Source organism: Homalodisca vitripennis, chromosome 1 (assembly GCF_021130785.1).
Source record: "Homalodisca vitripennis isolate AUS2020 chromosome 1, UT_GWSS_2.1, whole genome shotgun sequence".
Taxonomy (NCBI): Eukaryota; Metazoa; Arthropoda; class Insecta; order Hemiptera; family Cicadellidae; genus Homalodisca; species Homalodisca vitripennis.
In genome coordinates this window covers 79795060-79813337 of record NC_060207.1, presented here as the reverse complement: position 1 = coordinate 79813337, position 18278 = coordinate 79795060, and the positions used below count along the sequence as shown (strand labels likewise).

Genomic DNA, 18278 nt, shown 5'->3' with positions numbered 1-18278 from the left:
TGAACCAACTGCTGACCCTGCCTGCCCATTCTCCACACTGCTGCCTAAAGATCTGCCTGAATCTCAACTACTGTTCCCTAGACGCTGGCCTGCCTTCTCACTTCTGTGTCACCAGACTGCCAACAACCCCACCAATCGCTGAGCGTGTAAACGGTGAGACCCCTATGGGACGATTACTCGGTTCAGATCCCCTGAAGATACAGTCCCTTCCGCACATTCTCCATACCCTCTCTCTATACCAGTCAAACTCTAATCCTCACTGCCCACTATGGGTCTAGATCCTCCCGACCTGAAGCATCTGTCACCAATCAACCATTTCTGAAGTTCACCACAGAGAGGCAGATGAAAACATTTGTTTACATTTTGATTATATTATTATAAAGTGCTTAATCAGTAGTCTATATGCAGATTGCAAAGTAAATTTTCACCAATTGTTCTATGTAAACATTATAATATTACAACACAGCCATACGTTTAATCATAATAGTCTTGAAAGCATAGAGTAAGCATAAACATATTAAAATAAACCCACTTCTTATTTCAATATATTATGTACTCACTTTGGAGGATAGAGATTATCCGATATAAAATTGGATGTTTTAGCTTTTAACTGTAATTGACAGTTTGTGCTGCTATCTATGTGTGTGTGTTGTTTTGTATGGTCATGTTTTCAAAAGTAAATCTGGCAAATAACATTAAAATTATATTAGAATGAAGTTATAAAAAGTGTACTAGTGGTCGCGTTATAAGTTTATAAAAGCCACAGGCAAAAAGAAGAGATAAAAAATAAAAACATCGTGTAATCTCTGTGTGAGTGTCTAAAATTGTATTAGTACTTTAAATAGACATTAATGGTCGCATTACCTCAAATAAACCTAAGTAGCATACAATCAAAAAGGTTGTGTTTCTATGTGTGAATAAACTATTTGTTAACATTTTAGATAATCATTTTAAACTAATGGAATTAAAATAATTTGTTGTAATTTACATTTTTAATTGCAGTCAAAATTGGTCAGATAAGTTTCAAATTTAAGTTAGCATACAAATCACATGTGTGAATAACTATTGTTAATTGTGTAGGCAGTGGTTTTAAAATTAATAATTCGTTGGCCAGTTCTGATACTATCTGTAATTTAAAAAAAAACTATAATGAAATTCAGTCCTAGTTTAGATAGGCTAATCAGAAATATCAATAATTCGATTGAGATGGTGGGCTTGCTTATTATACTTCAGCCTTTAAGATAACTATATTTGGATCGTCATTTTAGTAGTTTGTAGGCTATTCAGATATATCAATAATTTGATTGTGATGGTGGCCACTTATTGTACTTCAGCCTTTAAGTAAATATAATCTAAATAGGATCATCATTGTTAGCAGTTTTGATAGGCTTATACAGATATATCAATAATTTGATTGTGATGGTGGCCATTATTGTACTTAGCCCTATAGGAATAACTTATCTTAGTGTATTTAGATAAATTAAATTCTGTTGGCCAGTATTTTATACTATACTGTAATTTTAGAAAAAAAACTATAATGTAAATTCAGTAGTTGAGCTAGATAATCAGAAATATCATAAGTTGATTGTGATGGTGGCCGTTATTATACTTCACCCTTGTAAAACTATAATCGAATTTTAGTAGTTTAGATCGAGTATTCAGAAAATATCAATAATTCGACTTGAGATTGTGGCGTTATTATACTCAGACTTTAAGTAACTATAATCTAATTCGGATTGTCATTTTAGTAGTTTAGATAGGCTATTCAGACATATCAATTTAATTCGATTGTGATGGGTGGCCACTTATTGTTTACTTCAGACCTATAGGAAGGAAGGACCTGATTTAGTATATTAGGATACCGTAGTATAGTTGTTATACCATTTTTATATAGAAGTTACTTAATTAAACATTACTAATCAATACGGTTATCATATTCATTTGTGTCTATTATAACAGAATTTTATTTTTACAGAAAATGCACGTCTTCGTGGAATGAGGACGAATAGTGTTATTCAATCATAGGGTATGACCTGTTGATTATATGCAACTTATTTGAATTATGTGACCAAACTGTTAACATATTTTTCACAATCGAACACAACTTTTGATTTGTATGCTACTTAGGCTTATGCGGATCCAATTATACTCAATTCGTTCAATAAATTTTCAAAATTAGTTCAATAGACTTCAATAAATAACTATAGTTTTTTATATACTTCAAAATCTTCAATTCTATTAATGTAATATACAATTAGCCTTCACTCATTATGTAACACGTTGTGTTACAAAACAACACACATATTGATAGCAGCACAAACTGTCAGGAAAACCTGGAATTAAAAGAAAACATTTGAAAATGTGATCGTTTGTAGCGCATTCTGCTGGATACCAAGGTAAAACATTCCAAGATTGTCCACCCATTTAGGAGGAGTTTCAGCTCCATACACATGCACAAAGAAATAATAAATATAAAGCATAATGAAATTCGGTTAGTTTGATAGGCTAATTAGAAATATCAAGAATTTGATTGCGGATGGATGGGCGCTTCTTATAATTCAGGCCTTTAAAGATCTATATTATAATTTCAGTTCAGACATTTTAGTAGTTTAGTTAGGTATCAGAAATATTTATAATTTGATTGTGATTGGTGGCCACTTCTTATACTTCAGCCCTATACGGAATACTAATTTAGTATTTTAGATCAATTAAATCTGTGGCCAGGTCGATATTATACTGTAATTTTAAATACTATTAATGAAATTCGGTAGTTTAGATAGGACTATTCTGAAATATCAATAATTGATTGTGATTGGTGGCGCTTTATTATACTTCAGGATTTACATAACTATAATCTATTTCGGATAGTAGTATCTAGGCTATTGCAGAAAATATCCAATAGTAATTCGATTGTTGATGGAGGTCACTTATTACAATTCAGCCCTATCGGAAAAAACTCATCTAATTGGTTTGTGTATACTCCTGGAAGGATGAACAAAAAATATTGTAATTCATGGTTATTACGATAAAATTAAGTTGTAAATTGAAAAAATAATACTGTTATCAAAATGTTTGTTTCAACTTTTTTACCTTCAGATTAAGTAAGGTTTCATTTAAAACATCTCTTACATTTCAACATCACTCCTGTTTTTACTCACACACTATCGGTTGGTCGTCGACGTGTCCTCTGATTAAATGTACATGTGCATGAAGTTACGATATTGTAATAACTTTTAATAGTCTTTTTTATTTAAAACAGCCTAGCTAGGGATTGTTACAGATGAATCAATAGTTTAACATTTGCGAAATTAAAAGGACGTGTGTACTAGGACAACGGTCTGTCGGGTCTGCTAAGTATATATATATATATATATATATATATATATATATAGTAAGTATATTTACATAAATATTTTTAACATAACACAAAGTATATTTTTTACTGCTTTCTATGCACACCTACAACTATGTAAGCCAGTCTTTTTACACATTCTTTTTAATTGCTTAGTTTTTTAATATCATAAACTTGTAAATACAATTGGAAAACTACTAAATCATTACGGTTTTGGTTCTTATTCAAAAAAGATTATGTATAACATGTTACATTTAGAGTACGAGTTAAGCTTTAAATAAAAACTCAAAAAGACATCAGCAGGAACAAAAACAGTCTGATACTTTAGACAATTTATATACCACTTCTAGGGTTGTCATACAGATTATAAACCTCTTAATTTTATCTTATTTAACTGTACAATGTATTCAAAAAGAATCCATCTCTCCATATGATCGCTTTTCTGTGCCGTTTAACTAGTAGGCATGCAAATTTCTTTAGTGACAGAGTGATTTAAACTACCTATTCATATCTTCATCAGAAACAGATTAATTCAATCTAATACTCAAAATGTAACATGTTACATAGTGATTGCTATCTCAAAGGTTAATGAGAAAACAATAGAAAAATAGCACGTCATAGAATATCCAACCCATTTACTGGATTAATTTGTACTCACAATATTCTCGTACTCAGCTCGGGTAGACAGGAACTGAGACTCTTGGTCATAACGGTTACAGAGCTCATCTCCCCATCTGTCATCATCCTCATCTTCTTCATCATTCTCACCCTCAAACTCTGTCAACACCAGTTCCACTGTCATTATCAATTTACTGAAACTTCCTTCATAGAGAGATTGCAAAATAAAATATGTCTAACCCTTAGTATGCTAAATAATACATTTTTAAAACCTACTATTGTACTTAATTAAATATTCTTTCCATTTTTTTTTTCAAAAGTTCTTTTTTATTAACTCTTTTACGTTGTAGACGCAGCGTATTTTTATATACAGGGTGAGGCAGACCAACCGTACAGTACGTATAGTGGCCAGACCTAACGAGGTAGATTATTCGTAACAACTTAAACCCCCCTATTTCCACCCCAAAGAATTTGGAGAAATTGTTTTTAAATCTCTAAAACTCCCCAAAAGGGTAGTTTTTGGGGGGTAGGGGTGGTTTTTGGAAAATTTTCAAATGTAAAGGTATGTTGAGTTATACCTCATTTTAAAGGTATTTCTTCACTGATTATTTTGATGCAAAAAGTTTGAACCTATCTTGCCGCTTATGTACAGGGTACACCAAAACGTTAAAAAATCAGGGGTTTGTTGGTAAATTTATTGCAACTACCTGCACAAATGTAGAGAGATGATATTTTTATTCAAAACTAATGATGAGACGGCTTATCGAAAAATATCATCAAATGCCACCCTACCCCAAAGTTTACACACTTTAAAAATACATAGAATTTTGAAATACTTAACAGCCCAGATCTAAAAAAACCCAAATAGCAACCTAGGTTGTGTTGTACATCATTAGAAAGGTCTTTAAAAAATAAACATTTTCTACATTTAAAGTGTGTCTCTATCACCAATGGTTTCAAAACTGTAGTACAAAAATAGATTTTTTAATAATTTTACTAAGTTAGTTTGAATTAATATCAAAACCCAATGAAAAAAATTGGGCTTTTAAGTTTAATTTGTTTTTTAAATCTATATATATAAAAATGAATGTTTGTATGTTTGTCCTTTATGGAATCGTGAACTATTGGACCGATCATGATGAAAATTTGTACGTATATGTATTTTTCCACGGAGAAGGTTTATAAGCTATGCCCATCCCTTTCCCGATTCAGGATTCCGCCCCACTGGTTACAGAAATACCCATAAGAAATGCATTGCAGCAAACATATGTTAACGTCTTTTCAAATTTTTAATCAGCTGTTCTTTGTAAACATATATTACACTTATAGTTTTAAAGCATAGAGTAAGCTTAAGAGAAACGACAAATTTTGTTTAAACTGTTTTTGCAATCACTGTTAAACATAGACTTTACTATCCAGATAATACAATTCAAATTTGACGTAAAAATTCACCTTTAACTGCAATATTTATTTAATATAAACCATGCTCATGCTTGATCAGAAGAGTAATGCAGATATCATAATTACTATCTTACGTTGGCTACAAATATAAAGAATGTTATAAAATCAACCTTAGTTGTTTTTTTTTGACAGAAGTATGGTTCTCAAAACTCCGTGTGTACATATTCTCTCGATCGAGACAACAAAGCAAGCTCAATCGTGGCATCGGAGATATAACTAATTTAATCTAAAATTTATTATAGTAAAAAAAAAAATTTACTAAGTAATATAAGGACTTCGGTTCTTAAGATTTGCGTGCGAAGCCGTGGGTAACAGCTAGATAGAGGCAGGAATATGGTACATACCTTCATAATACGCCCAAGAGGCTCACGATGGAACGACTATCAATTATCTCAGCAATGTTTAGAATGTGATAGAAAAAGAATAAGTGAATATAGTGTACTGTTTTCAACGGGAAATTGCGTGCGAAGCCGCGGGCAACTTTTGTAAAAAATTATTGAAATGCGCAGCAAAGCGCGCCGGGCCCGCTAGTAATGTAATAAAAAACACATCAGGATTTCTATCAGTGTAACATGTTTCAAAGGAATCTAACCGTGGTGTTCATGTTTTAATAATCCCAAATACACGAGTTGCCCCTGGAAGAATTTTGGAACCAATTTCTTGGTCTCTTATTTAATCTCTGTTATTATCGTCTCCCTATTCAGTTGTTCTTGTGACCACGTGGTATGAGGTAGGTTATGCCTATTAATTTAAATTTTTTTAAAGTACGTAGTGTAAGTTTTGTTTGTTCTAATATGCCGTTCTCAAATGAGGAGGGATTCCAGATGCTTATGGTATTAGGGGGGTGTTTCCAAAATTACTCAGCTGCCGCTCTTCTTTATGCCCAACGTTACCCAGACCGCGAACATCACTCCAGGAACGTTTTTCAAAGACTTGCTAGTCGAGTTCGTGAAACAGGTCATGTTCAACCTGACCACAACAAAGGAAAGGAACTCTCTAGACCCGTGAGAAGTGATAGGACACCCGAAGTTTTGGCAGCCTTTGAACTAAATCCGCATGATTCTACACGAAGAGTAGCTCTTGATTCTGGTATGAGTCAAAGATCTGTTTTAAGAATTGTTCTCGATCATAAAATGCACCCATATAGGATGTCATTACATCAAGAACTCCATGGAGACCTTCATAGAATGAACTTTTGTTTGTGGGCTCGAGAAAAACTACAACAAAATCAAAACTTTCACCGTAACATTCTGTGGTGTGACGAGGCTACGTTTAGGAGTAATCGAGAAGTGAACCGTCACAATATGAGATACTGGGTGTTTGAAAACCCACACTGGATCTTGTGGACAACCAAAGGTACTGGACCCTAAATACCTGGTGCGGTATCGGTGACAAAATTTTTGGGCCATTCTTCTTTGACAATCGCCTAGACCGAGTAGTTTATATCAACTTTCTAATCGAAATCCCTGAGAAAGTCTTACAACGTATGTGGTTTATGCACGATGGGGCACCAGCACACTACGCCGAAGATTCTCGATTAATTCTAAACGAGCAATACCATGACAAATGGATTGGAAGAGGCGGCCCTGTGAACTACCCAGCGAGATCTCCTGATTTAACGTGTATGGACTTTTACTTGTGGGGTAGACTAAAAGACCTAGTGCATAAATCAAGACCAACAACTAGAGAGGACATGATGTGGCGGATAAGGGAGGCTATAAACACGATCAGTAGAGAAGAGATAATGAGAGCTGTAGATAGCTTCACCTCAAGGATTGAACTCTGTCTGGAAAACAATGGGTTGCAGTTTGAGCACCGGTTTTAACTCTTCATGAGGTCAGTTACTAGGTTATTGTTAGTTTTAGTTTGATAATTGATAATTGTCATATTGATAATTTACCATGATGCTGCTGTAACATGGTAGATTTGTTTTCAAAACCAGTTTGAAGTGTTTATCTTTTTTAATAATGACAGGATACTCCTTCCTTCCATGGCACTCACATCAATGATTAAATAACAACAGGTTTTCTCCTATACATTTTGTATAATTTAAGTGTAAAACTTTTTATAATTCAAAATGTACTAATTTAATAACTGGGTAATTTTCCTGTTTCATGAGAGAACTCAGCACTTATCGTAAGACATTGTAGTTTACAGTGTTCCAATAACTTTTTAAATTTTAAAAGACTTTTAAAAATTGGGTACAGTATTTTTTTCAATCATAAACATAAGAGACCAGTTTACTGTTGGAACTTTTTTTACTTGCACATTGCACTGACTTTTATAATAAATACATTGAGTAAAATTATTAAAAAATCTATTTTTGTACTACAGTTTTGAAACCATTGGAGTTAGAGACACACTTTAAATGTAGAAAATGTTTATTTTTTAAAGACCTTTCTAATGATGTACAACACAACCTAGGTTGCTATTTGAGTTTTTTTAGATTGGGGCTGTTAAGTATTTCAAAATGTAGTGTATTTTTTAAATGTGTAAATTTTGGGGTAGGGTGGCATTTGATGATATTTTTCGATAAGCCGTCTCATCATTAGTTTTGAATAAAAATATCGTCTCTCTACATTTGTGCAGGTAGTTGCAATAAATTTACCCACAAACCCCTGATTTTTTAACGTTTTGGTGTACCCTGTACATAAGCGGCAAGATAGGTTCAAACTTTTTGCATCAAAATAATCAGTGAAAAAATACCTTTAACCTGTTGGATCCCGTAGCCGCACAGTTGCGACTGAGGCAAGTGTGCAGTCGTGGCCCGTTGCCGCACTGTTGCGGCCGCGCGCAGAGCGTTTTATTTTTGCGTTTTCTTCAACTCAATTCGCTAAATTAAATGACGTTCAATATACCGGGTTACTCGGGAGAACACTGGCTTTCTCGTGAGGTATATTTTGTTTCGCGCTACGATACTTGGCAGCCTGTTTTTACTCTAAACGTCGAGGCGTTTCAGCCGGTTGCTGTTGTTTGTACACAATAATTATGGCTTCGCGTAAGCATGAGTTGTTTGATCAAGATATTAATGAATTATTGGGCAGTGAGTTTAGTGAACTATCTGATAGTGACGATGAAAGTGATGTGGATATTTTCAGTCGTGTAAGAAGTGGTGATTTTATTTTTAGTGAACTAGTTCGTGATGCAGACTTCAACCACGATTTAGGTTATCTCGATGAACCAGTACCAGGACCATCAGGTGATACTGTTTATTCTAATAATCGTCCAAATAAGCCTACTTTGGATAGTGTTGACTTGGTAATAAACGAGGTAGTTCAAAATTATAATCCCAGAAATGACTTTACTGGTAATGAAGGAACTGAATGTAGGCCTAACCCCAAACGTAGAAAGCTACCTCCAATTACCTATCCCTGGGTGAATGATACCAACTTTATTCCGCACATATTTCCATTTGACAGCTCAAAATCTGGAATAAATGCTGATTCTGGAATAAGTAAGGAATCTACAAACCTAGATTTTTTCCTAGTTTGTTTATCCTAGTCTTATTGATTTATAAAAAATAAACTTACACTTGGAATCAAAATATATATATATATATATAAATTTAAATATGTATATTTGAATTTAGAAATATCAATAATATGAAATAAATAAACATAAAAATAAAACTTATGAGTATATGATTATGCAGATGCAAAAAATAACTATAATGCAAAGTAGTAACCAAGTGCCAGAAAAAACCCAGGCCAGCAGATGCCCCTGTGCTGCCATAACCCGGGACTCAACAGGTTAAAATGAGGTATAACTCAACATACCTTTACATTTGAAAATTTTCCAAAAATCAACCCTACCCCCCAAAAAACTACCCTTTTGGGGAGTTTTAGAGATTTAAAAATAATTTCTCCAAATTCTCTGGGGTGGAAATAGGGGGGTTTAAGTTGTTACAAATAATCTACCTCGTTAGGTCTGGCCGCTATACGTACTGTACGGGTGGTCTGCCTCACCCTGTATATTGGTTCAGTTTATGCAATTTACTGGTTGCAAACAATGACAGTTCATCCAAACGCCATAGAGTAACGATATTTGTATATTTTATTGCCGACGACCAGCTGTTTATACGTCTTTGACGTGAAATAAAAAGAAGGTCAGTTCGGATGTTTACGTTGCGAGCGAACTGACGCTGTGCTTTGTTTACTCTGTTTTATCTTATTTTATCCATTAAATTGTGTTATAATTGTGAAATACTACTTCATTAGTATTCCAAATCATCGCATTACTTCATTTTTTATTTGTGTTTTCCATGTGTATTATATTTTACTAACTTACAAACTATGTCTAATAAAAACATTGCAGGTGATGATGAGTTATTACGGAATGTTGTTGAAGATGTTCTGAACAAAGAAAGCAGCAGAATTATCAGTGATTCTTCATTTATAAATGAACCATTTGGTTTTTATGAGCAGAATGATGTGGAAAGTGATGAAATCCCAACATCTGATGAAGATATTCACAAATCGTCTTCAAATGAAATTGATGATTCTGACAAAGACAAAGACACATTTTATTTTTCATCCACACTTCTTATTTGTTGTGTAAAAATAAAATAAAATATATGGAATTTGTTTAGTTTTAGTTGCTCTTTTCGATAGTAGCATAAGAAAAATAATATAAAATTGTTTACATACTAAAATGTATGCCAAAGTGAAAAAAATTATAAAAAAGTACACATTTTTTTTTAACAATCCAAATATGTACAAATGTATTTTTTTTATTTATTTCTTTTTATTGGTTATTTATCTTCAATACAAAAAAAGTAACAAGATATGACCTCAAATAAGGAAATAGTAAGGAATTTACTAAAACTCTGCATTTATGCACTAAAATGCCTAGCACTCTTGGGTATGGCAATGCGCCAGACCCCTTAGCACTAAAAGGGTTAAATATATATTGGCCAAGTGATACATAAAACACATTTTATGTTCAAAAAAAGGTCAGTAAATAAACAATGCATGCTCAGCTGTTGTCTTTCACAAGCAAGTGTACCCACTTCGAGTGAAGGGATAGCAGGCACACACAGCCCGTCAAAGACAACAAAAACTAATGTTGTGAGGGTGACAACTATTCTGATGCTCCAACTCCATCGACATCACAATGGAAGATCAAACAAGCACTCTTGCGCTTTCTGATGGAATTTCAGGGAACTAAAATGAATATAATGCGTCATTATGAGATAGTTTGAGTTTACCCACTTAGCACGTTACAGGGAAATTATGATTGGCAATATATACTGCTCATCGCATACAAAGGGTTAAGAGTATAAAAATCATTGTTTACCTAATGGTTTCCTTATGTTCCCTTGCTCCTGGCCATCCTCTTGGTCTGATCCTTCTGTAAAATGTGTAAAAAATAAGATCAACACTTCAGAGTATTAATGAGATAAAAATTAATTAGATACAATATTTATCTGTGTCTATTACCTGAAATAAAAATTATGCATAGCTGACTAAAGTTTAATTACAAAGAAGAGCTACAATAGTAAGAGTTATATTAACAATATTTAAGGCAATAACCTGTAATAAGCAATTTTACTGTTTCAGTAGTGGCATCACCTAATTTTAAAAAAAGGTGACACTCAGTTTGATGGTTATTGCAGTAAACACATCAACAAAATGTATATACCAATAGATTCATAAACAGTTGCTGATATCAGTTTCTTTCTTTTTCTACAGTAAGTATCATGTGATGAAAATCACTGTACATTTTTTATTGGAAATGAAACAACATTTCACCATTTTGCTTATTTACATTGGTGTGATAACATTTACTAGAGTTGTTTTAGTACTGGTTTGGTAATACAATTATCATTGTATAACAAGTACTAACAGTTATACATGGATTTAGCAATGATTTAGGGATTTTATCTGAAATATTTGAAAACTATCTGGAGGCCAGTGTAAATAAAATCTATGCTATTGTGCTTTTCCATATATTTGTCTGATACTTTAAAACAGTAAAACTCTTCTCATCATAACTTCATCACAAAATTTCTGGTTCAGCCATATTATAAAACTTATGACATTAGATCAAACTAGACCTTGAGCATACGGTTTATTAAATGTCTAACTTACTGTACAGTCTGGGTTAATTGAAAACTATTCAATTTGTACTGCACATTGCATGTTACATGCTCAGTAAACCCTCTGAGCATCCATCAATGCAATTTGCGTCTACTCAGACGTTCACTAAGTGCAATAGACGGAAATCGCGTTGATTAACATTCGCTGCTTAAATTCACTTTAATGGTGATATTACCAGTCAAATCGCATTATAAACTATACCATTCAAAAGCTTGTGGGTTTTTCTTCTTCTGTACCTGTATAGACCTAGTGACATAAGGGACATTCTTTTTGAAATTGATGTCATATTTTTTTAAATTTATGTGAAAGAAGTTTCAAGCACATCAAGAGCAGGAAAAAATTATGATTTTATTAATGTTAAGACTATAACATTATAAATTTCTGTGTTCAAGACTAAATTTGCTACAATTTGGCTATTTTGAATTTTTTATACGTGTAATATTTAAGAAACATAGATAGGTACTTTTTGCCAAACTTTTTTGTTTTTTTAAACAAACTTTTTTTGTTTGATTTTAATATGATTAACATTTTGTATACATTTTAGCCTGCAAAACACCACAGATGTGCATTCAACAGAGTGTCCTATGATGTATGATGAACACTCAGATTAAACATGTAAACTGTATATACAATTAATGTGACACGAGCATACTCAATGAGAAAAGTGATTCGTACATTCACTGAGCAGATGCATGTAGCGATAAATTCTAAAACTTGGATCAACTAACAATGTCTCTACTGAAAATCATCAATCAGAACATCAATTACAATCTTAAGGGAAATTCACAATGGTAGTGTTCAATGAAAAATGAACTTTTTTATATATCCATTATAGTCCATTCCTCTGCAACAAAGAAAAGTTTTTGGGAAATAAATAAATTGTGAATTTCGCCAATCACATTTTTATTTAATCAAACTACTCCTGTATACCCTTTCTAATCATCATAATAAATGACAAACCTATATATATATATATATATATATATATATATATCCTTTTATATAAAGGACTTATATATATATAAAGTCTAATAATTGTTGTAATAGAGCAATTCTGCGTTTATACATCCGTAGTGAATATATATATATATATATATATATATATATATATATATATATATATATATATATATATATATACCAGAACACTGAGCACATCCATAAAGAAAAATACTGTTGTACTACTAGAGGAATGTTACTGACTCCCCATGGACTAATAAGTCAAAGAGATAATCTAGAGTCTAGAATAAAGATAAATATTGTGGAATCATCCCAAATCATTATTTTGAAAAAAATAAATACAGAAGGCATTGAAAATATAATTGATCACTATACCAGCATTACCTGAATTGAGTTCTCTGACTAAAGTAGACATGGCATTGGTAACCGAATCAGCAGCCACCAGCAGATCACTCCTCAAGCTCCTGCTACCTGCTCCAGGATTGTTGTTTGTCGATCCGTTACTGGTGCTGGCCAGGGAACTGTTGGACGCTCCTAGAGACAGAAAGCTAAGTAACTTACACCCAGACCATAGTACACCATGTTGGAAAGTTGCCTGGTCTTTTAACATTAAAAGAATTAATACTGTCAATTTAAATAGATAGACTTAATTAAAAGCAATTTCACTGAAAATACTTTAGATGTTTTAAAGGATTAATGTTCATGGTAAAGCCTGTAATATCAAATAAAACCATCCACAACTAATACGGTTCATCACACCTAGATATTTCTATTTCTTACTAATTACAAACATAAAACCAAACACTGCAGTCAGACTTGTAAACAGTCAAATATCAAGCCGTGCACTGCAGTCAGACTTGTAAATAGTCAAACATCAAGCCGTGCACTGCAGTCAGACTTGTAAATAGTCAAACATCAAGCCGTGCACTGCAGTCAGACTTTAAATAGTCAAACATCAAACAAAACACTGCAGTCAGACTTGTAAACAGTCAAACATCAAACCGAACACTGCGGTTAGATCAGTAAACAGTCAAACATCAAGCTGAACACTGCGGTTAGATTTGTAAAAAATCAAATATCAAGTCGAACACTGCGGTTAGATTTGTAAACAGTCAAACAATTGATAAAATTGTTGATTTTGATTTCAGGAAACCCCAATATTTGAATAATTTGTTTTTCTACTTACACTTAACTGGGTTTAAAAAACAATAACATTCTTTAAATAGCATGAATTCATTATCAATTATTTATTGACACTATATTATTAATTAGTTATATTATTTAAGCATTAATTATTTGTTTAAAAATTATTTACTATATATTATTATTTTAGAGACAAAAGAAAGGGGGTTTGAGTATGAAATATTTTAAAATACAATATTTAACAGAATGTTAAGAAAAATTGTGAAAATCCATAAAATTGTGCAGTATAGTTTTTTAATTTCCCCTATAAAAAGTGAGACTCCAACTAATGATGAGCAAATCCAGAAGTTTCGAAACTCAAATCTGATTCCAATCATAAAAAATTGATTCCTAATTCTCTAATTTAAAATACTAACAGCTTTTTAAGCCTTGTACGATTTTAACAAAATCCTTAACAATCCAATTTTTGCCATTCTGAAATCACTGCAGAGTGTTGGATAATGTAAACATACAAGAATACAAACATACTATTTTAAAGAGATTTACTGAGGTTCATATAAAATAAGCACTGTTTTAAGAACAAAGTCATATCCCCTACCTTTTACTTTAATTTGATAGATTATAATAAGGACTTCGCGAATATGTCTTTATCTTTAAAAAATATTGGCTTAAATTTGTATCTGTTATCAAACATACTTTATATTTAAAATGTTTGAAACATTTCAAACCACTCTAATTATGATAAAAAAATAAATAATGTACTTTATAGAGAAAACTACAAGAATTGTAATTAGTTATATTAATTTAAGTACAAAAATTGAGAAATAAAACAAAATAAATAAGTGATCATTTGTTAGCTTCTCGTTGAGCAGCTCATATCGGAGCATAGGCACAGCAAACACATAATGTTGTACAAATTAAAATATAGAGAATCTAATTTGCAAAGGAATTATTATTTACAAAAGCACGATAATTTATTCATCAATCTACGAATTTTCATAAACAAAATGACCAGCAAAAACAAATGTTAGCACTTGGTAATTTACATATTACCGATCAGTGGTCAGACACAGCAGACTCAGCGATGCTTAAAATAAATAACTAGATTCTAACTGCAAAAGCAGATTACTACGCAATTTCAGAAGACAATGTACAGCAAAATCACGTTTTAATAATCGGTAATTAAGTACTGACGATTATCTTATAGCCAATGATATGGCTGACCTCTGCACATTCAATTGTCTAATCTCACTGATCCGATAAATTTTCAAAGATTCAGTAGATTCGTGTTTTAGCTTTGACACACCACTAACTCTACTGTACTAAACATTACCATACTATAACTGAAATTTACCAAGATTTCAGTGTCCATAATAATTAAATTAAGATTCAAATTAGCTTGTATTGAAATTTAAATCAGATCCACATCCACTTCACTTTTGGCTTCTTTTTGATGGAGTTTCTTTAATTTAGTTTCTAGAGCCAATTTCAATCCCTTCCTATTGCCACTTAAGGGTGACATATATAAGTTTACAATACCCCATGAAATCAGTTATTTGTGGTCAAATGATATGAAACAGTACCAATATGCTCTGACATAAAATCTTCATCAAAATTCCAATCCCAAGTACTTGAATATCTTCATTATCCCATCCATGAACAACATTAAATATAGTAGACAGCTTGTAGCTGAACAAATGATCTTGGCCATCGGGCAGAACTGAATGCAAACATAGGCTAATGTCTCGCCACTGCTACCTTCTCCCCAGACCAAATATGTTTATGAGTGACAATATTATGAGTGTATAATTTTTCCTACCTTTGGTCGCACACTCTGCTACAATAGTTACTCCTTTAAAAAGAAAATTAAATTTCACTTCAGATAATTTCACTATAAAATATTACCAAAACAGGAGATTTGTACCTAATAAAGAAGCAGAACCACCAAAAGCTGACCGAACATCATTGGAGAGGGAGATGGGCTCAGGACCGACCCCAGGTGCTCCCATGGTGCTGGGGGTGGGGGGTGCTGACCGACTGGAGGGTGGGGGTGACTTGGTCGATCTTGGCGATGAGTTAGGTGTGGACCGTGGTGATGCCTGGTGGTTCTACACATATTGTGGAGGTTTAAAATAGTTATTGTAAATTGCAAAGTAAAATAAAATAGGGTGTTTGTGTAAAGTTGTTAGTTGTAAAGTTTTGAGTATTCAAACAATAAAGTTAAAATACATTCTTGGTTTATTACAAATAAAAATATAAATAAATCAAAAAGGCATTTGGACATGGATTAATCTTAACTTTAAAATGAGACATCTCCCTTAACTTTAAGGCGAGAAAAGGTGTAAAAGTGTTTGAGGATTAACATCATTCTTATGGGGCTAAAGTCAAGATGACTGCCAGTAAAACCTTAATAATATCACATGCTGTACCAGGCATCACGTTGTGCTGTAACGGTCTTACTACATAGTGTACATTAACTTGCTGGGGTGTGTGAATCGTGTGGTGCAGATGTACATATGTGTATAGATGTGCAGTGTTTCTCATTGTCCTCTCTACTTGATGTTATGTTTCAATTAATTTTTAAAATGTACCACCATATTTTGTTAATATGGCATGTCCATCACTATGTTTTAATGTTTGGTAAAAACTTTATCAGTTCTAAACAAATCTGCCTTTTTTTAAATTTACTAATAATTTGAAATAATTGAATTATATGTTTTAACTATTTCTTTTCTACACAACAAAAATTGTATAAATATCTTTATGCATTGTTGTACCATCCAGTGATATCATAAGTTTTGGTTAAATATCTAAAAAAAATATATACCTTACTAGGCACTTAAATAATCAAATGTAAAAGTTTGCCATTTATTTTAAATTAAAAATATGCCTAGATAAAATCAAAATTTTAAAGTCTTTACTTGTATTATTTTTACAACTAATACAGTTCAGGGCTATTTTGTCTATACAGTGCCTGACACTTCAGGACAAAAATGACTATTGCTTTTAAAATTAAATGATAAGTAATGTCATCAAATAGTTGAAATCCACATTTTTTAAACCTTGTTTGAAAATGAAATCAAATATAGAAACCACCAGCTTCTTACCTTGAGCAGTTTCATGAGACCCTCCAACTGCACCATGAGATGTCGCCTGGAGTCTTGCAGCGAAGTCAGATGAGTCTCCAGCTCATCCTTCCTCTGTCGCAGAGCTCTCAGCTCCGACATCAGAGCTGGGTTATCCTCCAAACCCACTTCCAGCTCCTGCTGTCTCCTTTAAAAACAGTCCAACATCTATCATCTTCTCTTAAAGCATAACCACTTTTAATCTCCTCCATAGTAAGTGTTTCACTTAATTTCTCTGTACTGATGATACCCTTCGGCACGTTTTTGGATACTGTCATTTTGCGATACTACCCATTACTTTATAATTATTAATAGTCTGTGTTTTGGTAGTAATAATATGAGCTTTGTGAGTTGAGATTTGAAAAATTAATACTACTTCCATATCAGCGATTGATGCGCCTTTCATGGCGCCCATTGTCCCCAAGCACGCCAACTGTTGTACAGTTTTTGCAGCAATCACCTGTTGAACCTTTGGCTACCATACTAATGAGTCATACACTATCATGAGTCTTATGACTCTGGTGTACAACCAATATGACATGTTGGGTCTAAGTCCCCTGCATTTTACCGCACTTCTCACCATCATTAATGTAGTCTATCTGCTGATTATGTATTCAAGATGATTGTTTCAGGTGAGTTTATCATCCAGTTTGAGTCCTAGATACTTGAACTCCCTGCTTACCTTTATATGGCCCCCACATAGGACTGGCTGTGAAATTTCCAACTTTCTCCTATTTGTAAACAGTATTATGATGGTCTTCAAATGATTCACTGCTAGTCCTTCTTCGTCACACCATTGCTCTACAATGGACAGACGTATCATCATTTGGACCTCTCTGCATCATTTCCAAGCACGTGACCATATGCTTACCCCTAATGAGATGACAACATTGTCTGCATAGCCTGCATAGCTCTGAGCATACATACATGCCCTGTTCATTCAGAGTCCAGATAAAGAAGAGTAAGTCAACCACAACTATGTTCCACAGGCTTAGTGACAGTACACCACCTTGTGGACATCCTCGCTGCATTTTGACCTCTATTATGAATCCACAAGCCTGTGCTCTTATGCTACTAAGCATGTTCTTTATCTATCAAACAACAGTTTCCTCAGTACCCATGGATTTAAGCTTAGACACTATTGAGTGAGTACCTGTGTTATCAAAAGCTCCTTCTACATCCAGGAGTACTGCTAAAGCTATTTCCTTTGTTACAATAGCTTGTTAATCTTGTGTAAGGCTGTTTCACAAAATCAACAATTCTGAAAAGCACGTTGGTTTCAATTTAAGGGATAATTGATGTGAACTGTGCCTCTCTTAAATGCCTATCCAGAACCTTCTCCATGATCTTGAGGAAGAAGGATGTTAAACTTATGGGTCTGTAAGTCTTTGCAGACTTAGGAGGATTTACCTGGCTTTAGGATAAAAATAACCCTAGGCGTCCTCTAAGATGGGAATATGACTCCTGTCACTAGGCTTGTTCTAAACAATCTTAGGAGCAGAGGTTATCACCAAATCCACA

The 18278-nt window shown here is 33.1% G+C and overlaps 1 protein-coding gene across 4 annotated transcripts in view; it reads right to left on the bottom strand.

The window, feature by feature from the left end:
* The window catches only part of LOC124365389 (dystrobrevin beta-like), a 65309-nt gene that overhangs the window by 22720 nt on the left and 24311 nt on the right, over positions 1-18278 (bottom strand). For all 4 annotated transcript variants that reach the window (XM_046821368.1, XM_046821374.1, XM_046821376.1 and 1 more), the window contains exons 12-16: positions 16740-16905; positions 15557-15740; positions 12874-13023; positions 10727-10780; positions 4011-4129 (exon numbers count right to left, since the gene is read on the bottom strand). In XM_046821368.1, coding sequence (XP_046677324.1) covers positions 4011-4129; positions 10727-10780; positions 12874-13023; positions 15557-15740; positions 16740-16905 — 673 coding nt within the window. The remainder of the gene's footprint in view (positions 1-4010; positions 4130-10726; positions 10781-12873; positions 13024-15556; positions 15741-16739; positions 16906-18278) is intronic.